General features: G+C 40.2%; 1 protein-coding gene across 1 annotated transcript in view; it reads left to right on the forward strand.

The window, feature by feature from the left end:
- The window catches only part of LTK (leukocyte receptor tyrosine kinase), a 94,172-nt gene that overhangs the window by 34,334 nt on the left and 35,788 nt on the right, over positions 1-24,050 (forward strand). Inside the window, exons 2-9 of the mRNA XM_040068605.1 lie at positions 5,563-5,676; positions 9,662-9,817; positions 10,459-10,681; positions 17,591-17,730; positions 19,453-19,590; positions 20,511-20,663; positions 21,701-21,801; positions 23,397-23,563. Of these exons, the coding sequence (XP_039924539.1) occupies positions 5,563-5,676; positions 9,662-9,817; positions 10,459-10,681; positions 17,591-17,730; positions 19,453-19,590; positions 20,511-20,663; positions 21,701-21,801; positions 23,397-23,563 (1,192 nt within the window). The remainder of the gene's footprint in view (positions 1-5,562; positions 5,677-9,661; positions 9,818-10,458; positions 10,682-17,590; positions 17,731-19,452; positions 19,591-20,510; positions 20,664-21,700; positions 21,802-23,396; positions 23,564-24,050) is intronic.

A 24,050-nucleotide genomic window follows, 5' to 3' on the forward strand; every position in this document is an offset into this window, starting at 1 on the left:
ATAAACAAGGTATGTTCTTAGATACCATTCATATTCTGCATATAATGCAGGAAGGAAGTTAAAAAGCAACCAAATAGAAGTCTGTAAATATTCTTTTAGTCAGAAAAGTTGTATAAGACTTGGGACAATGAAATGCATGTCTATATTCTCCAGCAAGAAGAGACTGTGCAGTTTGACTGGCCTCCAGCTCACTGGAGAGGAAGCAGTCTTCCAGACTTGTTAGGACAGACTTTTTCACATGGTGTTAAATTAGCAGCCAAGGGAAATGACAGAAAAGCAAGAAATAAAAACTTGCTTAGTAGAGAGGCAAGGTATTGAGAATAAAATTAAACAAGGCCCCAAGGACTGAAAGAGGAGTTCTCCAGCTGCCTGCCACCAACGTGAGGCTGGCTAACAAGCAAGTGGCAGAGAAATGCAATTATTAGCCTCTAAACCTACAGTGCTGATAAACTGGAATTTCTCAGACTAGGAGGAAGAATTTCTGTGATTGAAATCAAAGGACAAAGTAAGTATGGAACAGCATTGTATGGCTAAAATGACATTACCGCTGTTCCCAGACATTGAACAAAATGATCTTGAAGGTCAATTAATACCATAAATAAATGTCAATGGGATTGCTGATGATTTCTATACACTGTCAAACCCAGCTGAAGATCTGGATGAGATAATGACTAGCCTGGTGTGTGTCAGGGGAGGGAAAAATGTCTTTTTTTCTTCGTGTGTGTATGTGTATGTGAAGCTTTCAACAAAAGTGGCATATTGGTGGTTTCATTCTGCTAACACAGGAGCACATTTGCAGATGTTGAATAGACAACAGTACCGGAATGAAAATTCCCTGTCACTTGTTAGGGTAATATCTTGGATCCATTCTCAGCAGATAAAGAATTGAGATAAGAATTGAGTTCAGAACTAGACTCAGATGTTCAGCCAGTGGAAGTGGTTGTAGCCTGAGTACACTTTTCTTGGAAATACAATAAAAATCTTAAGTGGTCTGATACATACTTCAGCTGAGATATTAAAATAAATGGACTTTTGTGCCTAAACAAAATCTGAAAGTGCTACATCTTGGTAGCTCCAGAAGAGGTAAATCTCTCAGAATTTAAAACAGTGCCAAAGGACCTCAGCTGAAAGAAAGTTCATAGACAGAAATATTCAGATAATAATTGAGTTGCTTGTGTAAACAGCTAGAAAGCTACAAGCCTATAGCTGACAGGGGAGGCTATGCTGTTATAAAAAAATAAGGAAAATCCTACATTGTTTACACTAAAAGGAAGTTGAAAGGTTGAAAGTTTGGCTATAGATGAAAAAAGCAAAAGAAATTAGGAAGAAATCAGCAGGAAATCTAAGGAAATTTTCCAAGTGAATTAGTAGCAAAAATATTTTAGCAAGTATATGAATCTGTCATAAATGTGTGTGGTAACTTGTCAATAATAGAGATGAAAAAAATTATTCAGTAAATATTAGTATTCTAGGAAAAAAAGAAAGCAATTGATTTTTCATTGTCACATAGAAATATTGGAATGGCTTTCTTAACAACAAAAAAAATATTGTGAAAAAACCTCTTATTAAAATGCCCACTTTACAAAACAACTGGTTGAGACAGCTTGTGTTCAAGAATTTTGAAAGAACCAGTTTAGGAACATTGAAAGACATCCACGTGTTGATATTTTCAGTAAATGTGCCAGGATACTGAGGAAATTTTGCAGAACTGGAAGAAAGTTAATGCTACATCAGCAGTTAAAAAGGGTAAATGGAGTAAGCTGGATGACAATTCTTAGTTACATCTGCTCCACTCCTGCAAAGTAGGACTGCTTGGTAATACAAAGATTGCTGCCTTGACATCAGTCTGAGTAAAAATACCAGAATATTATATATATGATCAAAGAGCTGGGAAAGGGTTTATAATAGCTTGTCAATCTAAAAGGCTTATTTGAAAATACATCTCGTTGCAGTGTCAGTTTGTCAAATGAGTTTACCAGTGTAACAAAAGCCCTGTAGGACATTCTACCTTCAGTCACATTCTTAAATTGATAACTCTACATGTGTAGTTAAGTGAGTGCCTGGTGCAAATTGCTGTGTCATGTTTTTTTTTAAAACACAAGTATAAACAGGAATCATTGTCAATTAATTCTACCTGTAAGTTTCCTGTAAATGTAAGTTCTGGGTTATATTTTATTTAGGAGTTTGGGAATAGGTCAGAAGACAGCATTAAAACTGTAGTGATGATCTGATGACCATTTACAGATTAAGGTAGGGAAAAAAGAAGCAAAGTTCAACTCACCAATGGAACTGGGTATCTCAAAGGGAGATAAATACAGTGGACGGTGGGAATACATATTCTGAAAGGAAATATGTCACAGAGACACTTCATGTCATGGCAGACAACCGACTAAAATAATTTATTTTGGCCAAAATGTCCCATGAGATTGTTGTATGGATTCACAGGGAGGTCTCAGGAGAGAGAGAATAGCCATTCTGCATAGCATGACATTAGTGTGTACTGATGTCTGCTTTTTGCTTTTTTCCCCTGAAAAACTGGAGAGGGCTCTAGAAGATCCTGAAGCAGCACCTTGTAAGCCTTGGAAAAACTGCATTTTGTTGTTGCTCCCCTTTTGACCATTACCTGCAATCTGCCCAGGCAGAGTACGACGAGAGTGATGAAGTAAGCAAGGGACTTGGGGTTGAACCAACAAATGAGCAATGAATAAGAGAGTTTGATAGCAAGCAGCAGGGAGATCCCAGTGATATTTTCAAAGAGCAACTTAAGGCTGTAAATACTCATGAATGAGGGAGATTATTTATTGAGCTGAAAGTGGAAGTTTTAGAATCATTGAAAAATACTCGAATAGGTAGCAGACAAAGAGTCTTCCTTAGGCTTGGTGTGACTTCCTGACAGAGCTATAAGTCTGTGCATTTGTTTATCTTGTCAGAGAAACAGTGAGAAATATTGAGTTGCTATCTTGATATTAGATGGAGAATACCACTAGAAAGTGCTCTAAAGGAAATTACTGTTTTGTCAGAAAGATATCTTGGCTGATCTGGAACTGATTTCCCACACGGAGTTCTAAAGTATTTTCTGTAATTTTCTTCTCTTCTGCAAGGTAACAACAGGATTCAGGAGAAAAATCACCCCTGCAGGTATCTTAATGCTTTTTTTCCCTGTAAGACAGTGAAAGAAATGGAATTACCTTCTGAGTGCTGCAGTTTTCTTATTTTACTGAAAAAGAGATGGATTTGTGCTGTGCTGTTAAAAGATCCCATCTTTTTCCTGTGACAGTTGAATATGTTACACTGTTTCTTCCTGATCATTTTATGTCCCTTAATTATAGACTTAGCTTAAAATCATGAATCTCCTTCCTCTCTATCTTATATTTTTTTCATTTAAACAATTGACTTTTGCTGATCAAGACAGAGAAACCATGGAGGTGAAAAGTAATACTCATAATTTTTTTTCATGCTGAAAGTTATGTCATACAAAAAGTACATGCAAATATGTGTGAGAGGGTTATCAGAAGTGCCTGTGGATTATCAGAAGCATCTTAGTGACTATGAGCACTCGATTTTCAATTCAATTAAAGAAGTTGAATAAATGAGAAAGAAAAATAATTGAGATAAAAAGTAAGAGCATAAGCTGGACTAGAGGCTGCTAAACTGCTACTATGAGTCCTCTTCTGCTCATCCACAGCCAGAAATCCTTTGTACTGATGAAATGAATGAATGGGGACCTACTTCTGTGGGTGCATATGAACAAATTTGTTGTCTATCACTGGGTCTAGGGTCTTCTCTCCAAGTATAGTTTATCAGTGAACTTAGCTTTGATGACTGCCCTTCCTTCCTCTCAGATGTCCAGTAAGGAAAGTGGCATCTTCCCAGGATAGGTGAATATGGCTATAACACACATTAGAATGAACTCTTGCGTTTTTTTGTGAAAATTGAGCAGGGTGTTATTGTTTTGTATCTTATTTGTCTCAGCCATCACTAATGGCAATGGAGGTATTTTCCACACTGAGGGAATAAACGCAAGTTTCAAGTAGCTTAGGGCTTCATTGCTGGTAATCTGCCACTGGATCTTGTGCTTATTAATGGAAAACAAGAGGAACAAGGTGTTTGTAGGGGAGGGGAGTGGGGTGTGACTGCGTAAAATATTTTAAGTTTTAGTTGTATCAGGAAAAACGTCTCTAGCAGAACTTCTGCTATGACTGTACAATGTTTGTGGGTCCCATGATACTCAGGCTATTTCCAAAGTATACAAGCAGCTTGGAGTGTGTGAGGAGACGAGTGGGTGGAACAGACTTTACAGAAAGCCCTGAGGGAAGCAAATACTGAAGCTGCAGCAGTGCTGAGTGAAGATCAGGAGATAGAAAACTGAGCAATATCTCAGAAGACACAGAACATAAGTTGGGAGGAGCAGACCTCAGGTGTCAAAAGACCTTTATAGAGCAGAATTTCTTTTAAAATAATGAAATAGGTTCGTTTGCAATATATGATTGTTTATTAGCATGAATTTTCCATAAGGCAACACTTTCATACGGCAGGCTAAACTCTGGCCACATAATTCCCAATCCTTTTGAGGATCCTGTTATTGAAGATACATTGATTATCTGGGCCGTCCCTGTGTCTTATATGCAGTGCAAAATCAACTTTCCCAGCAATAATGTCCCAAAATATTTGGAAACAGAGGCAGGGAAAAATATAGTGTTTGACAATTGTTCTGTGGAGCCCCCAAATCTGTCATCAGTACAGCATGTGTCTGCTGCAGCATAATGCTGTTCTGTTCTAAAATTACCCTCCCTTGGATCCCCTCAAATGACTGTCTTTACAAACATAGTAAAAGACGGAAGGATGCAGAATTTTTGTGCAATGAAACTTTTCACAGTATTTTACTCACTTTGTGAAGTGTTGTCATATATACTAAAATGAAAATTGTTATAGCAATTCAAAATCAGACCAGATATTGTTGAAAAACTATATGCAATAGTGAGTGAAACATATGAACATATGTTCAAGTTGTTTTTCTTTTTATAGATACTGATCCAAGTTTTCATAATATTATTGCTAAAATTAGTTCTGCTGGAAATATCTTAAAGGTTATCAATGGCATGTCTGTACATCCTTGTCTCAACTGCAATGCATATGAATAAGATTCCTGTCCCCTCTGACATGATTTGACATTTTTACATTGCTGAACTCATAATCCAAATGGCCGAGGTGTGAAAGCAATTAATTTTGCATCTTGCTGCCTGTAAAGACCTTTTGAAGACAAATATGTTTGGTTTTGCCAATGTGTTTATGGCTTCTAGAAAAGACCAGGGATAATAGATACAAACTACTGCATGCTTAGTTCAAGACTTGCGTATTTTAACATGCACAGGATAAGAAAATAAAATGGCTGTTGCTGGTATGAATTGTTATGGAGATATCAGGATGGTACTGCACTGATGCATTGCAATGAAGGTGAGAGTGATGTAGCAGGGCTTTATGTATGTGCTCACACTTCATACTGTGGGAGCAGAGTTTTGTATAACAACATCAAACACATCCCTTCTTTTTATTTTGTTGTAGCTGTTGTCTCCTGCTCTGAGTCCCATGAAGAAAATTCTTCTTCACCAAATCCAACTCAGAAGCTCTCCCTGATAAAAAATAGGATGGTTTCATTGCATCAGCCTTCTAAACCAGGTACCACAAGTCCTCTTCCTTACATTCTCCTTATTCTCCCTCAGAATCTAGGTGTAGGATAGATGCTGGCAGTCACAAGCACCTCTTACCAGAAAGCTGTGACACTCTGTTTCTGACTGGAACCAGAGCAATGACTCAGAAAGCCCAGCATAGACTTAAAGGAATTCCTTATTTCTGTCTTAAACAAAACCAAAAAGCCCAAACTCAAAACATAGCAAGCAAACCAAACCACAAAGACCCCCAAACAACCATCCACAAAAGAAATTTACTGCCTCCCTCCTCAATAAACAAACAAAAAAACAAACCAAACCAAACCAAAACAACAACAAAAAACAAACAAAAAAAACACCCAACCAAACCAAACAAATTTAAAAAACAAAAAACAAAAACAAAAACCAAACAAACAAACAAACAAAAAAACAAAAACAAAAAACCAAAAAAACCCAAAAAACCACAACCCACAAAAAAACCTCAGCAGGAAAAGGGAAAAGAAATAAAAAGGAAAGAAAAATAAAATAATTTCCATCTGCACACTAAAGTCCACCAGGTTTGGGGTTGAGAGTTCTGGAAATAAAAGCTAATTTGTGAAGCTGCTTTCCCACTGCTATAGAACAAATTACCTTTTTTGATATTGAATTAAGCTTTTTTCCAAGTGGAATTTTATTTTCAAGGCATTGTGAAAACTGAGTGAGTGGTGATATTTCTTAACAAGTTCACTGCCTCTTGTCCTGTCAGTGGACACTGAGAATGCCTAGCTTCCTCCTCATTCCCTCTCACCCAAGTGTTTGTACACATTGATGAAATGCCCCTGGCTGTACTCTTCTACAGACTGAACAGTCCAGCTGTGCCAGCCTCTCCTCTCGATGGAAGATGCTCCAGTCCCTCAGTTATCTTTGTGGTGCTGTGCTGGAGTTGCTCCTCTAGGTCTGCATGTCTCCTGCATTAAGGAGCCCGGAGCTGAGCGCAGTGCTCCAGCTGTGGTCTCACCACTGCTGAAGAGAGAGGAAGGATCACAGGATCACCTCTCTTGGTCTACTGGCAATGCTCTTCCTAATGCTGCTCCAAAAGCTGTTGGCTGTCTTTGTTGTAAGGGTGCACTGCTTGCTCACAGAGAGCTTGTTGTTCACCATGCTCCCAAAGTCTTTCTCTTCAGCTGTTTTGCAGTCAGTTAGCCCCCAGCACATACTGGTGCATGGGGTTATACTCCCTGAGGTGCAGGACTTGGCTTTTCCTTCAAGAGGTTCCTATCAGCCCAGTCCCCAGCCTGTCGAGTCCACTCTGCGTGGCAGCACAGCCCTGTGATATGTCAGCTGCTCCTCTCTTCTGTGCACTTGCGGGGGGTGCACCCTGACTCCTTGTTCAGGTTGTTAGAGAAGATGCTGAACAATAAAGAAGGGCCTCTGGGTGTTAGAAAAGCCACACATTCCTTCCAGGAGGTGGCAAGGTGATGTAGCCTCGCCAGAGGAATGTTCCTTATAGTAACATCTTCAAGAGGGTATCTAATTCTTTAAAGTCTTTCCTGATATAGCCTGGACTGTCCATGAGCTTTTTTCAATCCAATCTTCTTTGGAGCATTTTTGTGATATCTTAAAATATGTTCTTTGTTGATTGTAGTGATACAGATCTCTTTCTCAATTATACCCTTTTTTCCTTTTGTCATGTTTTTCCTTTTTGCTGACTTGTACTTGAGGTTCTCCAAGTTCATAAGAGATATGGATATGAAACCCCTGTGAGGTGCTACATAGTGGCACTAGAGTTTTCACCTTTCAACGTTCTCTCTCACCGTGATCACGAGCGTACCCAGTTCTTGTACTCTGTGAGTTGTGCTAAAACCCAGCTTATCGTTGATCAGTCTTTCCATCACAATGCAACACATGAGAAAACAGTCTTTTTTGTACTGTCAAAAACGTTCCTGATCTGTTTCAGACTCTTCCAGGTATTCAGATTTCTTTGGCCTCAGGTTGTGGCAGACAGGCTTTATAAAGCCCAGAGAGTAGGGAATTAGGTGCTTTTCAAGGGGAAAGCTGTGTTCACCTATCTCAGCTGTGAGCCACCTTGTCACGTGAGACATACTCAAAGGATTAAGTCTGTACTGGTAGAGTCCTTGCCACTGCAAGCTGAGGTATTAGTAAGGTTTAATGAAATGACTTGGTGATAAACAATATTTTCAAGTAATTGTCTATTTGAAACAGGAATTTTTTTCTTTCCTGAGCTTTCACTTTTGCTGTTATGTTGTTGGGAGAGAAATTGCTTTCTTGGTTTTACGACCAACTCAAAAAATTATCCGATAAAAATATTACTTCTGCTGACAATAAATCTATGGATACTGAGTTAACCTGTCAAACCTCAATAAATTTGAAACAGCACAACAGGTCTGGATCAGGACTGCTTTGTCTCACAGCTGTGGGGTTTCTGAGCTATTGAGATCCCTAAAGCTGTTTTGCTGGATCATCAAACCATGGCTTGGAGCTGCGCACAGACATTTTTCCCTAGATCCAACAGAGCCAGGTGGTGGCTGGTGTCCTCATTCCTGTGTGCTGCTGGAATGTGGCATTGCATACACAAACATGTACACAATTTGCCAGTTCATTTGCTTGCGGCTTCCATGTAGAAATGATGGGCTGAGCCCTGCCCAGGCCTTTCCTAAGCTGCATGCATTTGATGAATTGGGCTAAGAAGATATTTGGATGGTTGGCCCAGGTGTCAGTTTGAGAGAAACAGCAAATTGCCAGGGCCAGAAAGGGCTGGGGAGCGTCCAAAGGAATGGAGGAGAAGTGTTTGGGTGGGAGACCTCAGCCTGTGCCAACCCAAAGTTATGTGCAACTCTGTAACATCTGTGTTTCCCTGCTCACTGGACGTCGTTTCACAAAAATGAAGTTAGAATTGCCTAAAATGAGGAGAAAATTTGTCTGCTTTCGCAAAACATGCTACCATTTTTTTCTTTTTATGAAAGTTTAGTTGGAAGTTTAGGTAATCTGGAGATTCTTATGTTTTTATTTTTGCCCCACCTGCGCAGCCACACTTTCCTGTTATATCTCTCTAACCTTAGTTCTCTCCTTCCTACCTGCCTGTTCTCCTCAGGAATTGGGCTACAGAAGGGATAACTGTGTCATTTATGTTTACGAGTTTGAATACCCTTTGAACATCAGGATGCTAAATATGAATGTTTAATCTCTTAATATTTCTTACTTGGCCTGGGGACACTCCAGTTATTACTGTAATATTATTATTACTACTGAAAATAAATATCATGCAAATTAATATCAGCTCTATTCAGCTCCACTCTGTGTGGGAGATTTTTGTGCAGCTAACATCCCTTCAGGGAGTTTATATTAGATTGATGAGAGAACAGTGAATTACTTCTTGTCTGGTTTATAATATGCTGATTATGAAAAATTCTGGCCAAAATGATCTAGTGTTTTTAGTACTGCAAGCAGACTCTGGAGTTTGTTAAGAAGGTATTCTTATCCATCTCGCTAGAGGAAAGCAAAACTGTCTAAAAAAAGATAAAAACAAAAAAATTATATAAAGCTTGAATTGCTCACCTATTTTGCTGGAGACCCTGTCAAGCTCTTTCTATTACTAAGAGATGATTGTCCTTAGAGTATCAGTTCTTCCTTTCTGCCAAAATGCTAAATCCATACAGTTTCAATATCCTTGTTGATATTGTTGGTATTATTCTCATTTGGGTCTTCGAATACGTGTGGTCTAGACCTTCCACTGATATAAATTCATTGTTGATACCAGTGGGAGGAATTTGACTTACATTCTGCCAAGAATTTGCAGGTCAGTTTTTCATTCTTACATGCACCTTGGCCTGCTCTGGGAGAGATTCTGTTGTTATTGCCCAAGACGAAATTTCTTTTTTTCTCTTCAACTCTTCCATTTATTGGGGGATAGGGCCCCCATACGCTGTACATCTAGTCACTCGTGTGCCACTTGGGCTGCGATAGGCCTCACTAAAACCTTTGGTTTCTCACAACAGAAGTCTCTTGTGTCATCGGCTCAAGCTGTTCATGGGTGACGTCCACAGACAGTTTTGGAAAACCAGACTGGGTGTTATCTTCCATTGGCGTCCTGGCATCCCAGGAGAGGCAGCAGATGCCTCTGGAAAACAATTCCTCCTGTGAAAATGTTGAAGGTAGGCAGAGCTACAGTTCCCCTCGAATGGACGCCTGTTTTCATGCTGCTCTGGCAGCAGCAGGAGTCAGCAGGCTGAGACCTCAGGCCCAGGTCACTAAAAGTTCCACCATGTGCTGGTTCTGGTGCAGAGCTCCCAAAGGCACAGCCAGTGCCCAAGAGCCAGTAAGCCATGTAATTCATGTGTGCTGCCTCAGTTATGTATGGATGTACCCCCTAAACAGCTGGACCTGTTTATAGAGTATATAGAAATTATACCCATTTTCTATCTCCCCATTTTGGGTTAAGCTACTTTTACTTAACAGAGACTGGATTTTCTTAGGAAACTCAATCCTATACAAGCCAGAACTGGCTCCAGTTATTTGCTGTCTGACTGGAAAAACCTTTGGCTTTTGTTTTGTTGGACATGTCTTCATGCTTTTTTTGGTTTCTTCTCTTCTCATTTTTTTTCTATAACTTCTTTACTTCCTTTACTTAAACCCTTAATTTTTACTTTATTCTTTTTCTTTTGGTTTTGTGCATAGTTCTTCCTTTATTCTTATGACTCCTTTTTTCGAACTCCGTATCCATTTTCCTCTTATTATCTCCCTTCCATCCATGCTGTGTGTCTCTTGTTTTGTTGTGGTTTTTTTCTCTTCGCAGGGGACATTTTAGTACTGAACACCAGTAGACCCCCAGAGAGATGCGAATTCAGCCTGCAAAGCCCCATCCTGCCTGGGAGCTTGGATTCTTGCTTGCTGGAACTGGCCATTTGTTCACAGGATGCTGTTCCTCTCCTCCAGAGATTCAGAGTTGAAATCAAATATGTGGATACAAACAAAAATGCAGTAACTTCTCTGAGAGCTGGCCATGAGGAGAATGCCAGGTAAGACAATCCACTTTCAACCATTGAGCCTTTGAACTGCAAGGCAGAGTGGAGTTCCTCCAGGCTGCTGTTTATCAGTGTCTTTTGCTTTCTTGAGCTCTTTGCTGCTATTAGAGCAGAAAATAAAGGTATGACTGTCAGGACGGAAGCACACGGCCTCCTGACAGGATGTCTGTAACAGACACAGGTTTTGTGTGTCCCCTTTGCAAAGAACACACTAGCTTAGATCTCACTGCTCTTCTCTCACGTTTAGAAGTGTGAAGAGTGATTAATTTATTCATTGATTCTAGGACTGCAGCTGTAAAATGCATTCAGTTCAAAAACTGCCTTGGTAACCCTACTGATGTCTCTATGGGTGCAGTGAGTCCTATCAATGCTACAAGGGTCACAATTATCATTTTGAGGTGGGGTTAAATTTGCCTCTTTAATAATTTCCTCCTTTCTAGTAGGTTCAGGAGCATCCACTTCTACTCCATTTCTAGAGTTCAGGGTAGGAAAAAACTGAGGTAAGAAGAGGTGAAGGAAAACAAAAGAAGGCGTAACAACCCCAGGTCTTGTCCTGTATTGCCTTTGATCCTGACAACACTTTACTTTTTCATTCCTGTGTGTAGTAGAAAGCAGTAAGGAAGAGAAATGGGTAAAGGGAAAAAATCACAACAGAAAAAGAAAGAGAAAAGTCCACGTGTCATCTAATTTTGCCATTTTCCGTGTGCTTGTTTTTCCTTTGCTGCAGTCCAACTTGTGAGAACCTGGGTCAGACACATAACAGTGTTTTTTATTTCCATCACCTGACTGACTCCCAGGGAGAACTTAAGCAATAGGTCCCAGTTCTTGTTTTCTTTGAATTCTTCCGCACTCCCCAGGCTGCTATGGAGATCTGTAGTGAAGAGTCCCCGTCAGCCAAAGACAGCAGAGTTTGACTAAAAAAACTTATTTTCTTTTCTTTCAGATCTCTCTCTCTTTCTCTCTCATTTTCAGCTGTTGCTCAGTTCCTTCCTGGCTATTCCTTCCCCATCCTCTTGCCAATTTCACTGAGAATCTGTTGCATGTTCTGGGATTAATTTCTAATATCCTTTTTTACCTACTCAAAGCTGTTCTTGCTGCTGTTTGAATATTGGACAGGCATCTGCAGCTGCAGCTCCATTCTGCTATGTAAACTCATGAAACACCCTTTCACTACACCTTACTGCTCAGCAAAGGCTTTGCTGGTAATCACTGCAACATCTCTGGAAAAGATCATAGATGTTGTTTAGCAGCTTATTTGACCACTGCAAAACAATTCTGTTCTGAAGTCAAGATGATCATCTCTCTAAAAGCGATGGCATTTAGATTTATTAGAATGAAGTTAGCTTCTCTGGAAGTTGGCACAGACACTGGTTTTACTTTTTTCTTTGCTGAATGACATGAAGCACTGGTAAGCTCAGAGAGTTTACTCTTAAGATTTTAAGCAGGGGAGGAGACCAAGTCTTGTCTGAAATCAAGATAGAAAGGAGGATAGAAAAGTGATAAAACAAAGTCAGGAACCATCAAACACCCTTCCTTTTCCCCCTCATTACAGGGAAACTTTAAAATCTCAGTACAATTAAAAAAAAACATGCAGGCAGAACAGAATTTATTCTAACACAATGATTGACCACCTTTTTGCTGGGCAGGTAGCCTGAAAAGAACATTCTCTCCATTATTAAGTTTTCAACAACATTGGTTGTTAAGGAGAGACCACCCTGAGGTGTTCCCACTTTACAGGGACTTTCCACAGGGAGTAGGAGTTCTACAAGCTTTTCTGTCTTAACAAAACACTGCCGCACAATTTAGAGTAGAAGAAGGAGGACAATGAGCAGATGACCTTGAGACAGATGCCTGTGTATAGTACCTAATGTAACCAGTGAAAATTACTACCAAGGAATTGACTTCAGATCAGAGTAGAAAATTGGACATAGAAAAAAGGCTGGGTGGCACTTTTTTCAGATAATCGGACTCTCCAGGAAATCCTGCTTCAGTCCCTTTTGGTGCTTCTCAATTCCATGACCAAGCTATACTTCATCATAAACTCCAGCTTCACCAGACTACTTCAGTGAACTCTCCTCGTTCTGGACCTAGAAATATTCTCCAGATGGTGTTTACTCCTTCAGGATCCGTCAGCTACACAGTTCCCAAAAGCTTTGATATACGTCACATGTAAGAGAAAGTTTCTGTCCTGTTCACCTCACTAACTAGTAGGATTGATCATTAAATTGGTAGTATTGAAGCTGCCACTACTTTTTCACATGTAAGACTTAATGAAAGAAAAAAAGAAGCAGATGGACTTTCGGTACCATGTTCTCTGAACAAGTAGAGCAAAGTCATAAAGTCACGATGTTTATTTTTAAATACCACACCTACAGATCATGGGTATTTTGAGTTATTACCATCAGAAGGAGAAGTGCTGAGGAAGTGAGGTGTATGAGACTCTATGTATTTACAAAAATATATAAAATTTTATTTCTCTTTATGTCAGTAAAGCTCAAACATCAGGAGCCTGTAGTCTTGTTTGCAGGGTCAAGCCTTCTTTGTCTGGCACTTAACTCAGAAAACTGTTTTCACTTTCTCCGGGTTATGGTTATGGTGTTTATTCAGGTTACATCAAACATATTTTTTACTTATTTTTAAACTTTTTTTTCTTAAATGTTTTTACTATTTTGCTTATCCCATCTTTTCATCTTTACCACACAGACCCAGAATCAGCCACAGTTGAAAATTCTCGAGTCCTGTGTGGTTCTGAGTGTTTTCACATGCTTGTGTTTTTTGTGGACCACAATTATTTCAATGCTCTCAGCCAAAACTGTTTCAGTAAGAAGCTTGTTTCTTTCAACTCTAAGTACTCACATGTCATTGAAAATAAAGAAGCATCATTTGGGGGAGGGATAATATTTTCACTTTCTGTAGTCAATAAGCCTAGCTGATTTTGTTCTGTTTTCATTCTGGAATGGCCACGGTAGTCTTGGTAGATCAGAAAACAAAAAGTTCATGGCCATGTGCACACATGGGTTTTCAGTTAGCCAACCTCACAAAACTGTTTATTGCTTAATTTTTTGTGTCTTTCCCCTTTTTTTGGAGGGGTGGTGGTGATAAAATGCTCCACCATCTTTCTGACTTGAAAAAACTTGCTGTCTTTGACACTTCTACTAATGTGGTTAGTTTTATCCACAAATGTTATTTAACTTCTCCTACTGTACCGATGACAAGGGAGTAGCCTGGTAAGTGTTCTCAGAAAATGTCTAAATTCATGCTGACAACAAAGAGCAGAGCCATTTTGATTAAACAATTTATCTAGAAAAGGTGAGGCTCTCCAGCTGCTATATAAGACTATGAATTTTGGACACTAAGCTGGGAGTAGGATTCAGTAAATGCCTCTTGTGCCTCTCTTGAACTTGCACCCAAAAATATACTGTGTCAAAGAATAACACTCTAAGAGTTCGGTGAAGGCAGGAGTGGTAGGCATGTATTTTGCTCTCTCTGTTTCCTTAGAAGTCCAGTGGTTAGCACTGGATGTTTGTGAGGACTTGCAGACAAGAGCTTCCTGTGAATACAAAAATAATATTAAACTTCTAAATTTTATGTTCACTGATTGAGTCTAGAAGCATCTAGCATACACAGCTTTGTGCAAAAACTGATGCAGTGGGTCCCCCAATTTAGAAAATGTTTCAGCTTTCATGTTCTGCTTTATTGCATTTTTTTGGTCCTAATGAAGAAATGGATATTCTTTACATAAAATCCTTCCTAAAATTAATCCTCAGTTACCTTTGTTGGATATGAAAAATCACATCATAGAAAGGATTGGCAAGAAGAGGGTGGAAAACATCTACTCAGCAGAGAAGATAGAGAGGTTAATGAAAACCCAAAGTGAATGCTACAAAAGAAAATTCAGAATTAAAAGTTTTCAGGGTGAATCTTGCATGCTCTTGCCTTAAGCATTAGATAACTTGCAATTCCAGACTTTCTATCCATGCAAATTTCTCAAAATTATGTCAGACCCTGATAGTTCTTCCATGCATATGGATGAATTTTAACTTTTTTTTTTTAGTAGAAGAGTAATGCCTTGGTACTTGAGATCTGGTTTGACATAAAATCAATAGTAAAGTTGTTGCCAAGCTTGGCTTACCTGGAAGCCTGCTGCAATGATCCATCTTCTGCTGGATCAACGCTGGGCTTCGTTCCTGATTCCATTAGGAAAATTACATTGGCTCTGACTAGTTTCTGCTTCGGTAGTGGGACCAAGCAAAGGAGGTGTAATTATTTACAGCATTAGAAATCCTGCTGCAGCTGGATCTAGGGGGGCAGGCTTTCTCTGAAAGGGAATACCTTGATGATGAAGAGATTTCATACACAAAAGCACTCTGTGTGATGCAAAGCCACTTGTCATTTTTGCAGTCATTGGATGCTAGACAGCTTTTTCTGCAGTGTTATAAACGCAGAAAATTTCAGTACCAGAGATATTTCAGTGCAGAATTGGGATGTTTCCTGGGACCTTAGTGTCCTGACTCAGAAGAGCTGCCAATTCACAGAAGTAGTGGCTTAATATGATGGCCTTGTTCTTCTACCAGATACCACAGCTCTCCCAGCAGAGATGGCAAAATGTCTTCCTAAGTTATGGCGTTTCAGATCTTGGTTTGTTGACTTAGATGACTAGTAGTTTCATTTTGATACACCAGCCTATAAACAGCAAGCTCCAAAGTGTCTGGCTCATAAAGCATATAGGATTAAGGTGCAGAAGCTGAACTAGTCATTGTTTTCAGCTGTGGGGTTCTTTAGTTGCTACTGTTAAATGTACCACTGGCTGTGAATCAGAGGCTGTGAGCCACAGGTTCCTGCACTCAGGGTTGTGTTAACACTGGCAATACCGTGATGTCTCAGCTGCAGGCTGGGTTGTAACTTGGTAGAGGTACTAGAACTATGCCGCAGTGCTTGACAGGTCTAGTACGCCTAATAGATAAATTCGGAAGATTTAAAGGTTGTCCTTACCCTTATTGGCTCATTGAACCAATCTGATTATGGCCCATTCATTCTCGTGGTCAACAGGATGCAATGGAGTGATGAACAAAGCTGTGTCATGTAGCAGAAGTGACTCAGTTCTGGGTCAGTGCTGGATGGTCTTAGATGTTGTCCCATAGTGTGTCGAGGGGGATATATTTATAAGAATATTTATGAGATATATTTATAGGTGCTGGATGTTCCCGAAGCTGCACTGTAATACAAAATGAAAGCAAAGCAGTTGTTCTCCCAGGTTGGGAAGAAGACATGCTGCTGTGGCAATTCAGGGCTGTACCTTTCTGCAGATTATAAATGAAATTCTGAAATTATAATGAAATTATAATTCTGAAAATTATAATGAACTACTGAATATATTATGATGGGACAGGAAATAGAGGAAATAGTGTCCTCTTTGTTAGAGGAGCTTAGTTTCGTATGAGTTATGGGTGTCTGTGGGTATTTATGCATGTGTACAACTGTGAAAGTGAAAGGTGGGTGGATGCCATAGAAGGGATAGTAAAAAATTATTCAAAGTTATATAATTGCCTTGTAGAGGGAAGAATGCAAGAGAAGACACAAAAAATTAAAGCTGCTTTGGATTTTTGTAAGTTGCAAATACGGTTCTGTGATTTTTACATTGAGTCCAGAAGAGACGTGTTTGTAATCTGGGTCTTGCCTTCTAAGGTGTTTCTGATGCAGGACAAGGGCTACATGACCACTTCACGGCAGCTGAAGGTATTTCCTAAATGAAAAATTATACTAGGAGCAGAGCTGATCAACATGTCTTAACACTGTGGCCTGGCCTTCTTATTACTCCATTGGCACTGACTTAGGTCACTTGTCCAGGGTGGCCCCAGTGTCATCAGCAGTGTGTAGAATGTGGGTAAAATTATCTCTGTCTGATATTATTTTCAGAACAGAGCTTAGAGCAAGGATTCCTTTCTCACTAGCCTTGCTCCAGCCCATTTACAAAATAATAACACATACATTCAACTGTTTTTTGCTCTCTTGTTAAAATAAGATACAAGAACATTTTTGGAAACAAAAATAAAGTAAAAATATTTTTGAGAATTCTACTGTAGTTTTTAAATGACACCTGGATACCTTGACTTCCATCAGACTTAATTAAGTGAGGTACTTCAAAAATTCCCTTTTGGTATGCCTCTCTAGTTTTTGATGTCTGACAGCCGTCTTTAAAATCAGGGTGCATGGGACCATTTGTCTTTCTCCAAACTGCCACAAGTGCTGCACAATTGAGAAACCTCTCCAGCCTAGATTTGCAGGTTATGGCATCCGTTCTGTAAAGAAATGTAAATGGCACGAGTAATCTGCATTTCCTGGAACAGCGCCTCTCTTCTCTCTCCCTTGCTTTGTGGGTGCCCTGTAGTTTGCTAAGGTGGAAAATCAGATAGACAACACACAGATAAAGGTTTTCACTCTTAACACAACCAAGAAACTTTCAGGGTCAGACATTTACTTCCAGAACACACAATGTCTGTGTTGGCTCGAGGAGGTATGGAGACTTGTGCAGCTGCTTGGTTGAGCGGTGCTTTCAAGAGCTAACAGAACACAACCATGTCTGTGGAAAGCACATATTGGGGTAGCGTGTCCAAAACTGGTGGTAATTTAAGACCCACTTAAGAATCATTGGGAATGGCTGGATCTCTTCATCCTTAGCAATATGCTCTGCAGCAAAGACAATCTTACATGAGCTTGGTAGGCCAAATGTCACTTGTTTTATATTAACATCCATTTTTTATCATGCTATTTGCATTCACTGATCCATTTCCCATATGGATACTATTACTTCTCTTCAGTACGGTGCAGAATCCTTATGCTAGAAACTCCATGGATTCCAATGTGCTGTGTGTGTATGTCTGATAACATTCTGTTGTCCTCTAGGATGAAGTGGAAATACCTGGTGGCCCAGATTGGACGAATAGAAAGACCTTTCAAAATCACCCTGGTGTATTCGAACTGTGGAGCACAGGAGGTTGGACTACTGGCAGTGAGCTCCTTGCAACTCAGGAACTGCTTTCATGGTATGCTGCAACACAGACAGGTTTGGAATAACCAAAGGCATCCTCACCAAAATGGATAAGGGTGATAAGGGATAGGTTAGGACTTAGAAGAACGATTAGTAGCTCAGAATTATAGAACTACTTTAAGTGATCCTCTCTGCTTTTCAGCTTTGCTTGGCTTGATCTTTGTATGGGAAAAAAAACCCAAAACACCTCTACTTATGCTGAATCCAACAACAAGGATGAAAAATGTCTTTATCTATTATTATTTATCATTTAGTATTTTTCTCTCTTAAATAATCAAGAACAACAATCTACCCTGTGTAACCAAGCCTTTTCCATATTTGGGCTTTATCTAACAATTCTATGAAGAAAATAAATATTTATCTGCCCCTGATGGGGTCTGCTTTTTCTCTCTAATATCAGAATGTAATTATTTTCATAGAAGTACTGAGTGCTCAGCTGAGACCTCATCTTTACCTGGAGCTTACGGTTTTGTTCTGAATGTCATGCAAATGATCCTCAGCGGCAGTACAGAACCTTGCTAATATCATTTAGGCTTCTTGGAACTGCAAGAGTCTCTCAGCACAGGCAGTCTTCAGGTTGGGGACATAATCATCTGCAGTTCCTGAATTTCATGAATTAATATAATGTTATTGTTTCCATTTTGCAGACTCCGTAGAAATAGCTTGGAATGTAATGTAAAAGGAACACACTATTGTCAGCATGGTTATGATCATATTAGAGATTTGATTGTAGTCATTATTCTTTTAATTTAGCATGTCATATTTTAATGGAATATTTTTTGACAGTCCTAGAGTCTTTAGGTGATGCATACAGCCTGAAGCACTGTAGTCTCTAAATAACCTGGTGCATGTATCTGGCACAAAACAGTGTCATGAGAAAATACAGTTTCAGAGTGTGTACCTGGATTGCTGCAGAGGTGTTTTGTTTTTTTTTCTCCTGCAATAGGTTCCCTAATTTTCCATTTTTTCAGAGTAGTACACAATCCCAATGGAACTTCCGTGCAGAGTTCTGCTAAAGGGCAGGAGATCCATAACAGGCCTGGGCACAAATGCATCCACAGGACAGGCTGGGTGCATTAAGAGTCATACTTTTGGGAAATATCAGACTTAAAAATCATGTTTAGCCTGGCTGATGGGTACTTGTGCAGTCAGTCAAATGCTCCCAGACTAGAACTGACTAGACTAGTTAGGGTGCATGAACAAAATTCATGTACAGCAAGCCAGCTGGAGAAGCAGCTACCTCTTGGGCTGGATGCTGCAGCTGGAATCTGGCACAGAAAGGAGTCAGCAGCCCAAGTGCTGGTTAAGCCTCAACAGGGCATAGCAACATGTCTATCAGGGCTGGAGATAAATGGGTGTCCCTGCCTGCAGCAGCAGGGTGCCATGCAGCATGTCACAGCTGCCTGGCAGGTGCACTGTCCTGTGTGCAGAACTGAGGAGTACATCGCAACAGGAAACAGCAAGGCCCTTCATTATAAAAAAAACCCCCAAAATTATCTAAACATAGCACAAACACAGCAAAAGTAGCTTGTGAGAAAGAAAAGAGCAATAAATTTGGTCCATGAATCTCATGCTGGGTAGAAACCTACATGAAAAAAGCAGAGTTTTGTCGTACAAGGACAAGGTTCTCTGTGTGAAAACGAATACACATGAAGGGTCATACACATTCTGTCAGCTCATTTCTGGATTTAATTCTCTCTCTTTTTTTTCCCATTAGATAAAGAAAACCAAGATCTTTTTATATATGACAAAGGCTCAACCTTCCCCTGCATTCATGGAGGTTGTGTCAGCCACCTACAGATCTGTGAGTTCATCAGTGACTGTCCTACCAAAGAAGAAGAAGGAGTGAGGTGTGGTGAGTATGTGGCATGACACTGTGGGAACCTTCATTCAGTTAGAAGAAATAATTTAGAATAAAAAATAAGTTAAATTGATTCTATCTTTAGATTAATTCAGTATTTTGTCTCCTGAATTAATTTGGCCCATTTACATTAATTGGATACCAAGATTCTCTTTGAAAAGTCACCCTATATGGATTTTTTTAAAAATTGGTTTAGTTTCTTAAGTATTGCAGTAAGGAGCTCAATGCCCTTCCCTTCACAATTACTGCTGCTTCAGAGCAAAACCTTATTTCCATGTCTGCTGCTGGGTAACAATTTCTGTCTGGACCCTAGCTAAACCTTCCCTTCAGGGAAAGGTGTTAATAATCTTTCTGCTCTTAGTTACCTACAGTGTCATAAATCTGTCCTTCCAAGACCCCAGTTCAGAGTTCTTGCACATCAGGACAGAGAAATCCCCTAACAGTACATGTGGTGCTGATAATAAATGTTTATCTTTGTTCCAAGTACAGTGATGCAGATTTAAAATAATCTATTGATCTGCCTTACTTTAAGTGGACACAAACCTTTGTGGTGCCTGCAATTTCATATGTAGCAAGACCTTTACAAATATGTGGCAGTGATTTGCCAGTCCTGAGATTACAGGGGCTGCAGTTTTGCCCAGTATTTGGAGTAGGATAGCACAAAAAAAGTCTCAAATGGACAACCCCAAAACGTCCGCTTTCTAATGGTGACTCTGGAAATAAACAAATGAGACAAACTATTTTGAAATGGTTTTGAAAATATTTTCAAAATATTTTTGAAACTAAACTATTTTGACAGTGTAGCATAGGTTGGGTAACTTGGACAACCACAATGGATTTTCATTTTTGTTATTGTTCGTGTTCTTCCATAATCAAGTTGCTCCTCTTTCCCTCGTTCTTGTTCTCAATTGTAGAAAGTCTCCCAGAGGGTTCACACTGCTCTTTTGAGGAAGGTCTGTGTGGCTGGACACTGAATGAAACTGCAGCATCTCCTTGGTCTGTTCGGGGCTTTTCCGAAATGATTCAAGAGGACTCATTTGTAGGATCTACTTTGCAAGCCACTGGTGGTGGGTTCTTCATTGCTCTCTCTCCCACTCTCTGTGTATGCATGTACACAATAGCCTTGAACTTAAGTTTATTTAAATTGGTTTAAAAATTTTGGCATTGTTGCCAAATGAAGCATCAGTATTATCTATACTGATCACATGTAGCTAAAATTTACTTTTGAACATGCCTCAAAACTTTATATTAAACAAGTTCTGCAAAAAAGTTAACACAGATCTCTCAGAAACAAGGATTTTCCTTCACCTTTAAAAAGTCATGTGATGTATACTTCTTCCCTCCCCCTTCCTCTTATGAGCTATGCAGTTGCAGAATATGATAAATGCTGCATCGCAGGAGAAAAATTGCCCAACAGAACAAGGCACCTTGTAAAAACAAACCCTTTGAAGACCCTTGACAGACTCCACTGGTGGGTTAGGAAGAGCATCACATATAAGAATATCGCAGGTGACCATACACATTCTCTGCCATGAAATACCACAATAAAAAGAGTCAAATAATTCCCACAACTGCAGAACTGTCAACTTGCTAAATAAGAGGGGAGGCCAGACCCTCACTTGTTCAGGCTGAAAGCAGTGTTAGCACACATGAATCTTGCCTCACAGTTCCCTGCTAAAATGAAAGTTTCCATACAAATGTCCTGTTTGTCTCCTGAGAGCTTGTGTGAGCTCTCCCTGGAAACAAAATTTTCAAAATAAACTCTTCCAGCCCAGTGCTTGTCTTAGCAAGAGTCATTGATGCTAATGGTGTAGGAATTAGGAGTGTAGATTGGTGTGCACCTCTGTATGGGAAGATCTTGAGTGGTATCTGAATTTTATCCACTCACATTCCAAGAAAGGGTTTGGGATGTTGACTTTTGTGCTGCTGAAATCTACCAGAGTGTTTACTACAACCTCACTAATAGATTTGCTCTCAAGCCCTGCTCTCACCTACAAATGCTTACTTACCTACAGTAACATTAATGATGTCAAGTTATTTCAAGAGATTACACAGAAGGGTGAAAGGTCATTCTGTCTTTTCTGATTCACTTCTGTGTTCACAGGACACTTCCTCTACCTGCGAGCAGAGAGCACTCACACAAGTGGTATGGCTAAGGCTTACAGTACCAGCTTGCCAGACAGTCTTGCCACTGAGGACTACCAGGTGTGTCACTCTGTCTTAGCATCTTTGTGGAGTAAGTCATCAGGCTGTAGGCACTATTTGCACAATTAGCCTGCTCTCCTGTCCCTCTGCACGCCCTACACAGCACTGGCAAGCAGAAGAGCTGGCTGTGCTGCCCAGCTGCCCACTTGCTCTCAGCTGGAAAGGAGATGTGAGGTGCATCCCCCGTAAGTGAAAGCAGAAGCCCCAAATCAGCTACTCGCTGTGGAAAGCTCCCCAGCCTAACTGCACCAGTTAGGAAGAGTTACTCCTCCGAGAGGTGCCCAACAGCTAAACTGTCTGGAGCAGCCAGGGTTTGTAGAAAAGGGAGCTGCCTGGATGGGCCATTATTCTTTTAGTATATCTGCGGCTGAGATTTTTCTTCATAAATTCGGCAATACTTGTGCAGGACTTAATAAACTTGATAGTTTCACTGAGAACAGGAGTGTGAATTTAGAAGGCATTAGATTTTTCAGAAATAGATGAATATAATAAACTTCTGATCACATTCTTCAGGAATTTCAAAAGGTTAATGCAACCTGGCCTTGATAAAATCACACAACTTGCCTTGCAGCTCTAAGATGCTGGAATTAAAAATATTAAATAATATTATGGTCATTACAATAAGGAAAATTAAGCTGCAAGTTTGAGCTGGAATCCAGTCTTGCTAAGGGAAAAAAAGAAAGCTTTGATGCCTCCTAATTAGACCTGGGAAAGTAAATACAGTGCAGGTGCCAGAAATACAACTTTGGCATTTATACTTATTTATAAATCCAGGTAAAATATGCTGGGTACAAAATAAACAACTAAATAAAATGTGATTGGAGGTAGGTTCAAAAAACCAGGAGAGGAGAAGCAGTAGCTGTTGGTTATTGTGTAGAGGCCAGAGGAGATCTGGATCCATTCTCTCCTCCACTGGCAAGGATTTGAGGCCACATTGCAGAACCAAGGATCTTCTGTGGCTGTATTTTGTAGGTCTCGTATGTGCTCCCTTTCCTGCCAGTACTGGAGCTCTCTGTAGCATAAAGGGCAGCTGAGTATTCCAAGCAGAGGTAGAAGTGGCAGCATTCTCTTGCTCTGTGGCAAACTGGAAGTGGTTGCTCCAAAGAAAAGGGAACAAGTCGTCCTTCAAAACATGCTTTGGCCTAGAGATTTTGCTGTTCACTTGTCCTAAGGGTGCTACAGTTCAGGTGGTGCCTATGAGCTGGAGCAGGTAGATGGATCGAGGTTTCCTGCCTCTAGAGACAGTCCTTGTTTCAAAGGTATTTGGGGCAGAGAAGGAATATAAATCTAATCTAATCACAAGGAAACCAGTCCTCTCACCCAGATAGTGTCAGAGGCTGTGGATATTGTCATCAGTGGTTGAAGAACAGCTACCCAACAGGAGCGTCAGTTTGGGTCTTCCTCGAGAAAATTCTGTGCTAATAATGCTGCTGAGTCAAATACAGTCAGTGAGTGAGGACTTAGTGATTTCTGTCATTAAAGAGTTTGACCCAGACTCGGAGGTTTGGTGTCTCAAATTCCCAGGGAGGGGAGAAGTTGCTACCTTTCCCTTTTGTCACAGATTACGATTTTTTCCTCCTCTTCCTCTGTTACAGGTTCAATTTTCAGTGCATGTTTTTGGTAGCTACAATGGTACAGTCTCCTTCTCTCTCAGGGAAGAGATAAAGGGAGCTCCAATCACCTTGCCAATGTGGGAGAGGGCAGGGAGCTGGAGTGACCACTGGTTTCTCATCACCTTACCGATGCCAGCGCTTCAGAACCGGTAAGAGCTTCCCTGTCAGCAGCCAGGCTTACCCCTATAGATTTAGTATATTGTTACTGTTGTAACAATTGTGCAGTGTCACTTTTATTCCTGCCTTCTGTCAGGGCTGTTTTGAAGTGATGCTGCTTGCTCAGGAAGTATTCTGCCATGAGTGCACCTCTTTGTGCACATGCACAGTTTAGCTCCACACAAGCCCACACACCCGGTGTCTGCACTTCTGTGCAGCCTCAAACAGTACCTAGGTTTTGGGAACAGCGAGCATCTGCACTAAAAACCTTTTAGCAATGTGAGCAAGCCAGAGCAGTCCCAGGGGCAAAGTGCTCCCAGCAGGAAAACAGCTGCATTAGCATAGCTGCACTTCGTACTCCCACGGTAAAAAACACTCACACGAGTCAAAGGGGTAATCCCACAGTAGCCAATACAGCTGTCCAGTTTAGGATCCACATCAGAGCAGCCTGGGCAGCTGGAGATCCTTCCTTGCTGCATC

Source organism: Hirundo rustica, chromosome 6, assembly GCF_015227805.2.
Source record: "Hirundo rustica isolate bHirRus1 chromosome 6, bHirRus1.pri.v3, whole genome shotgun sequence".
Lineage (NCBI taxonomy): Eukaryota > Metazoa > Chordata > Aves > Passeriformes > Hirundinidae > Hirundo > Hirundo rustica.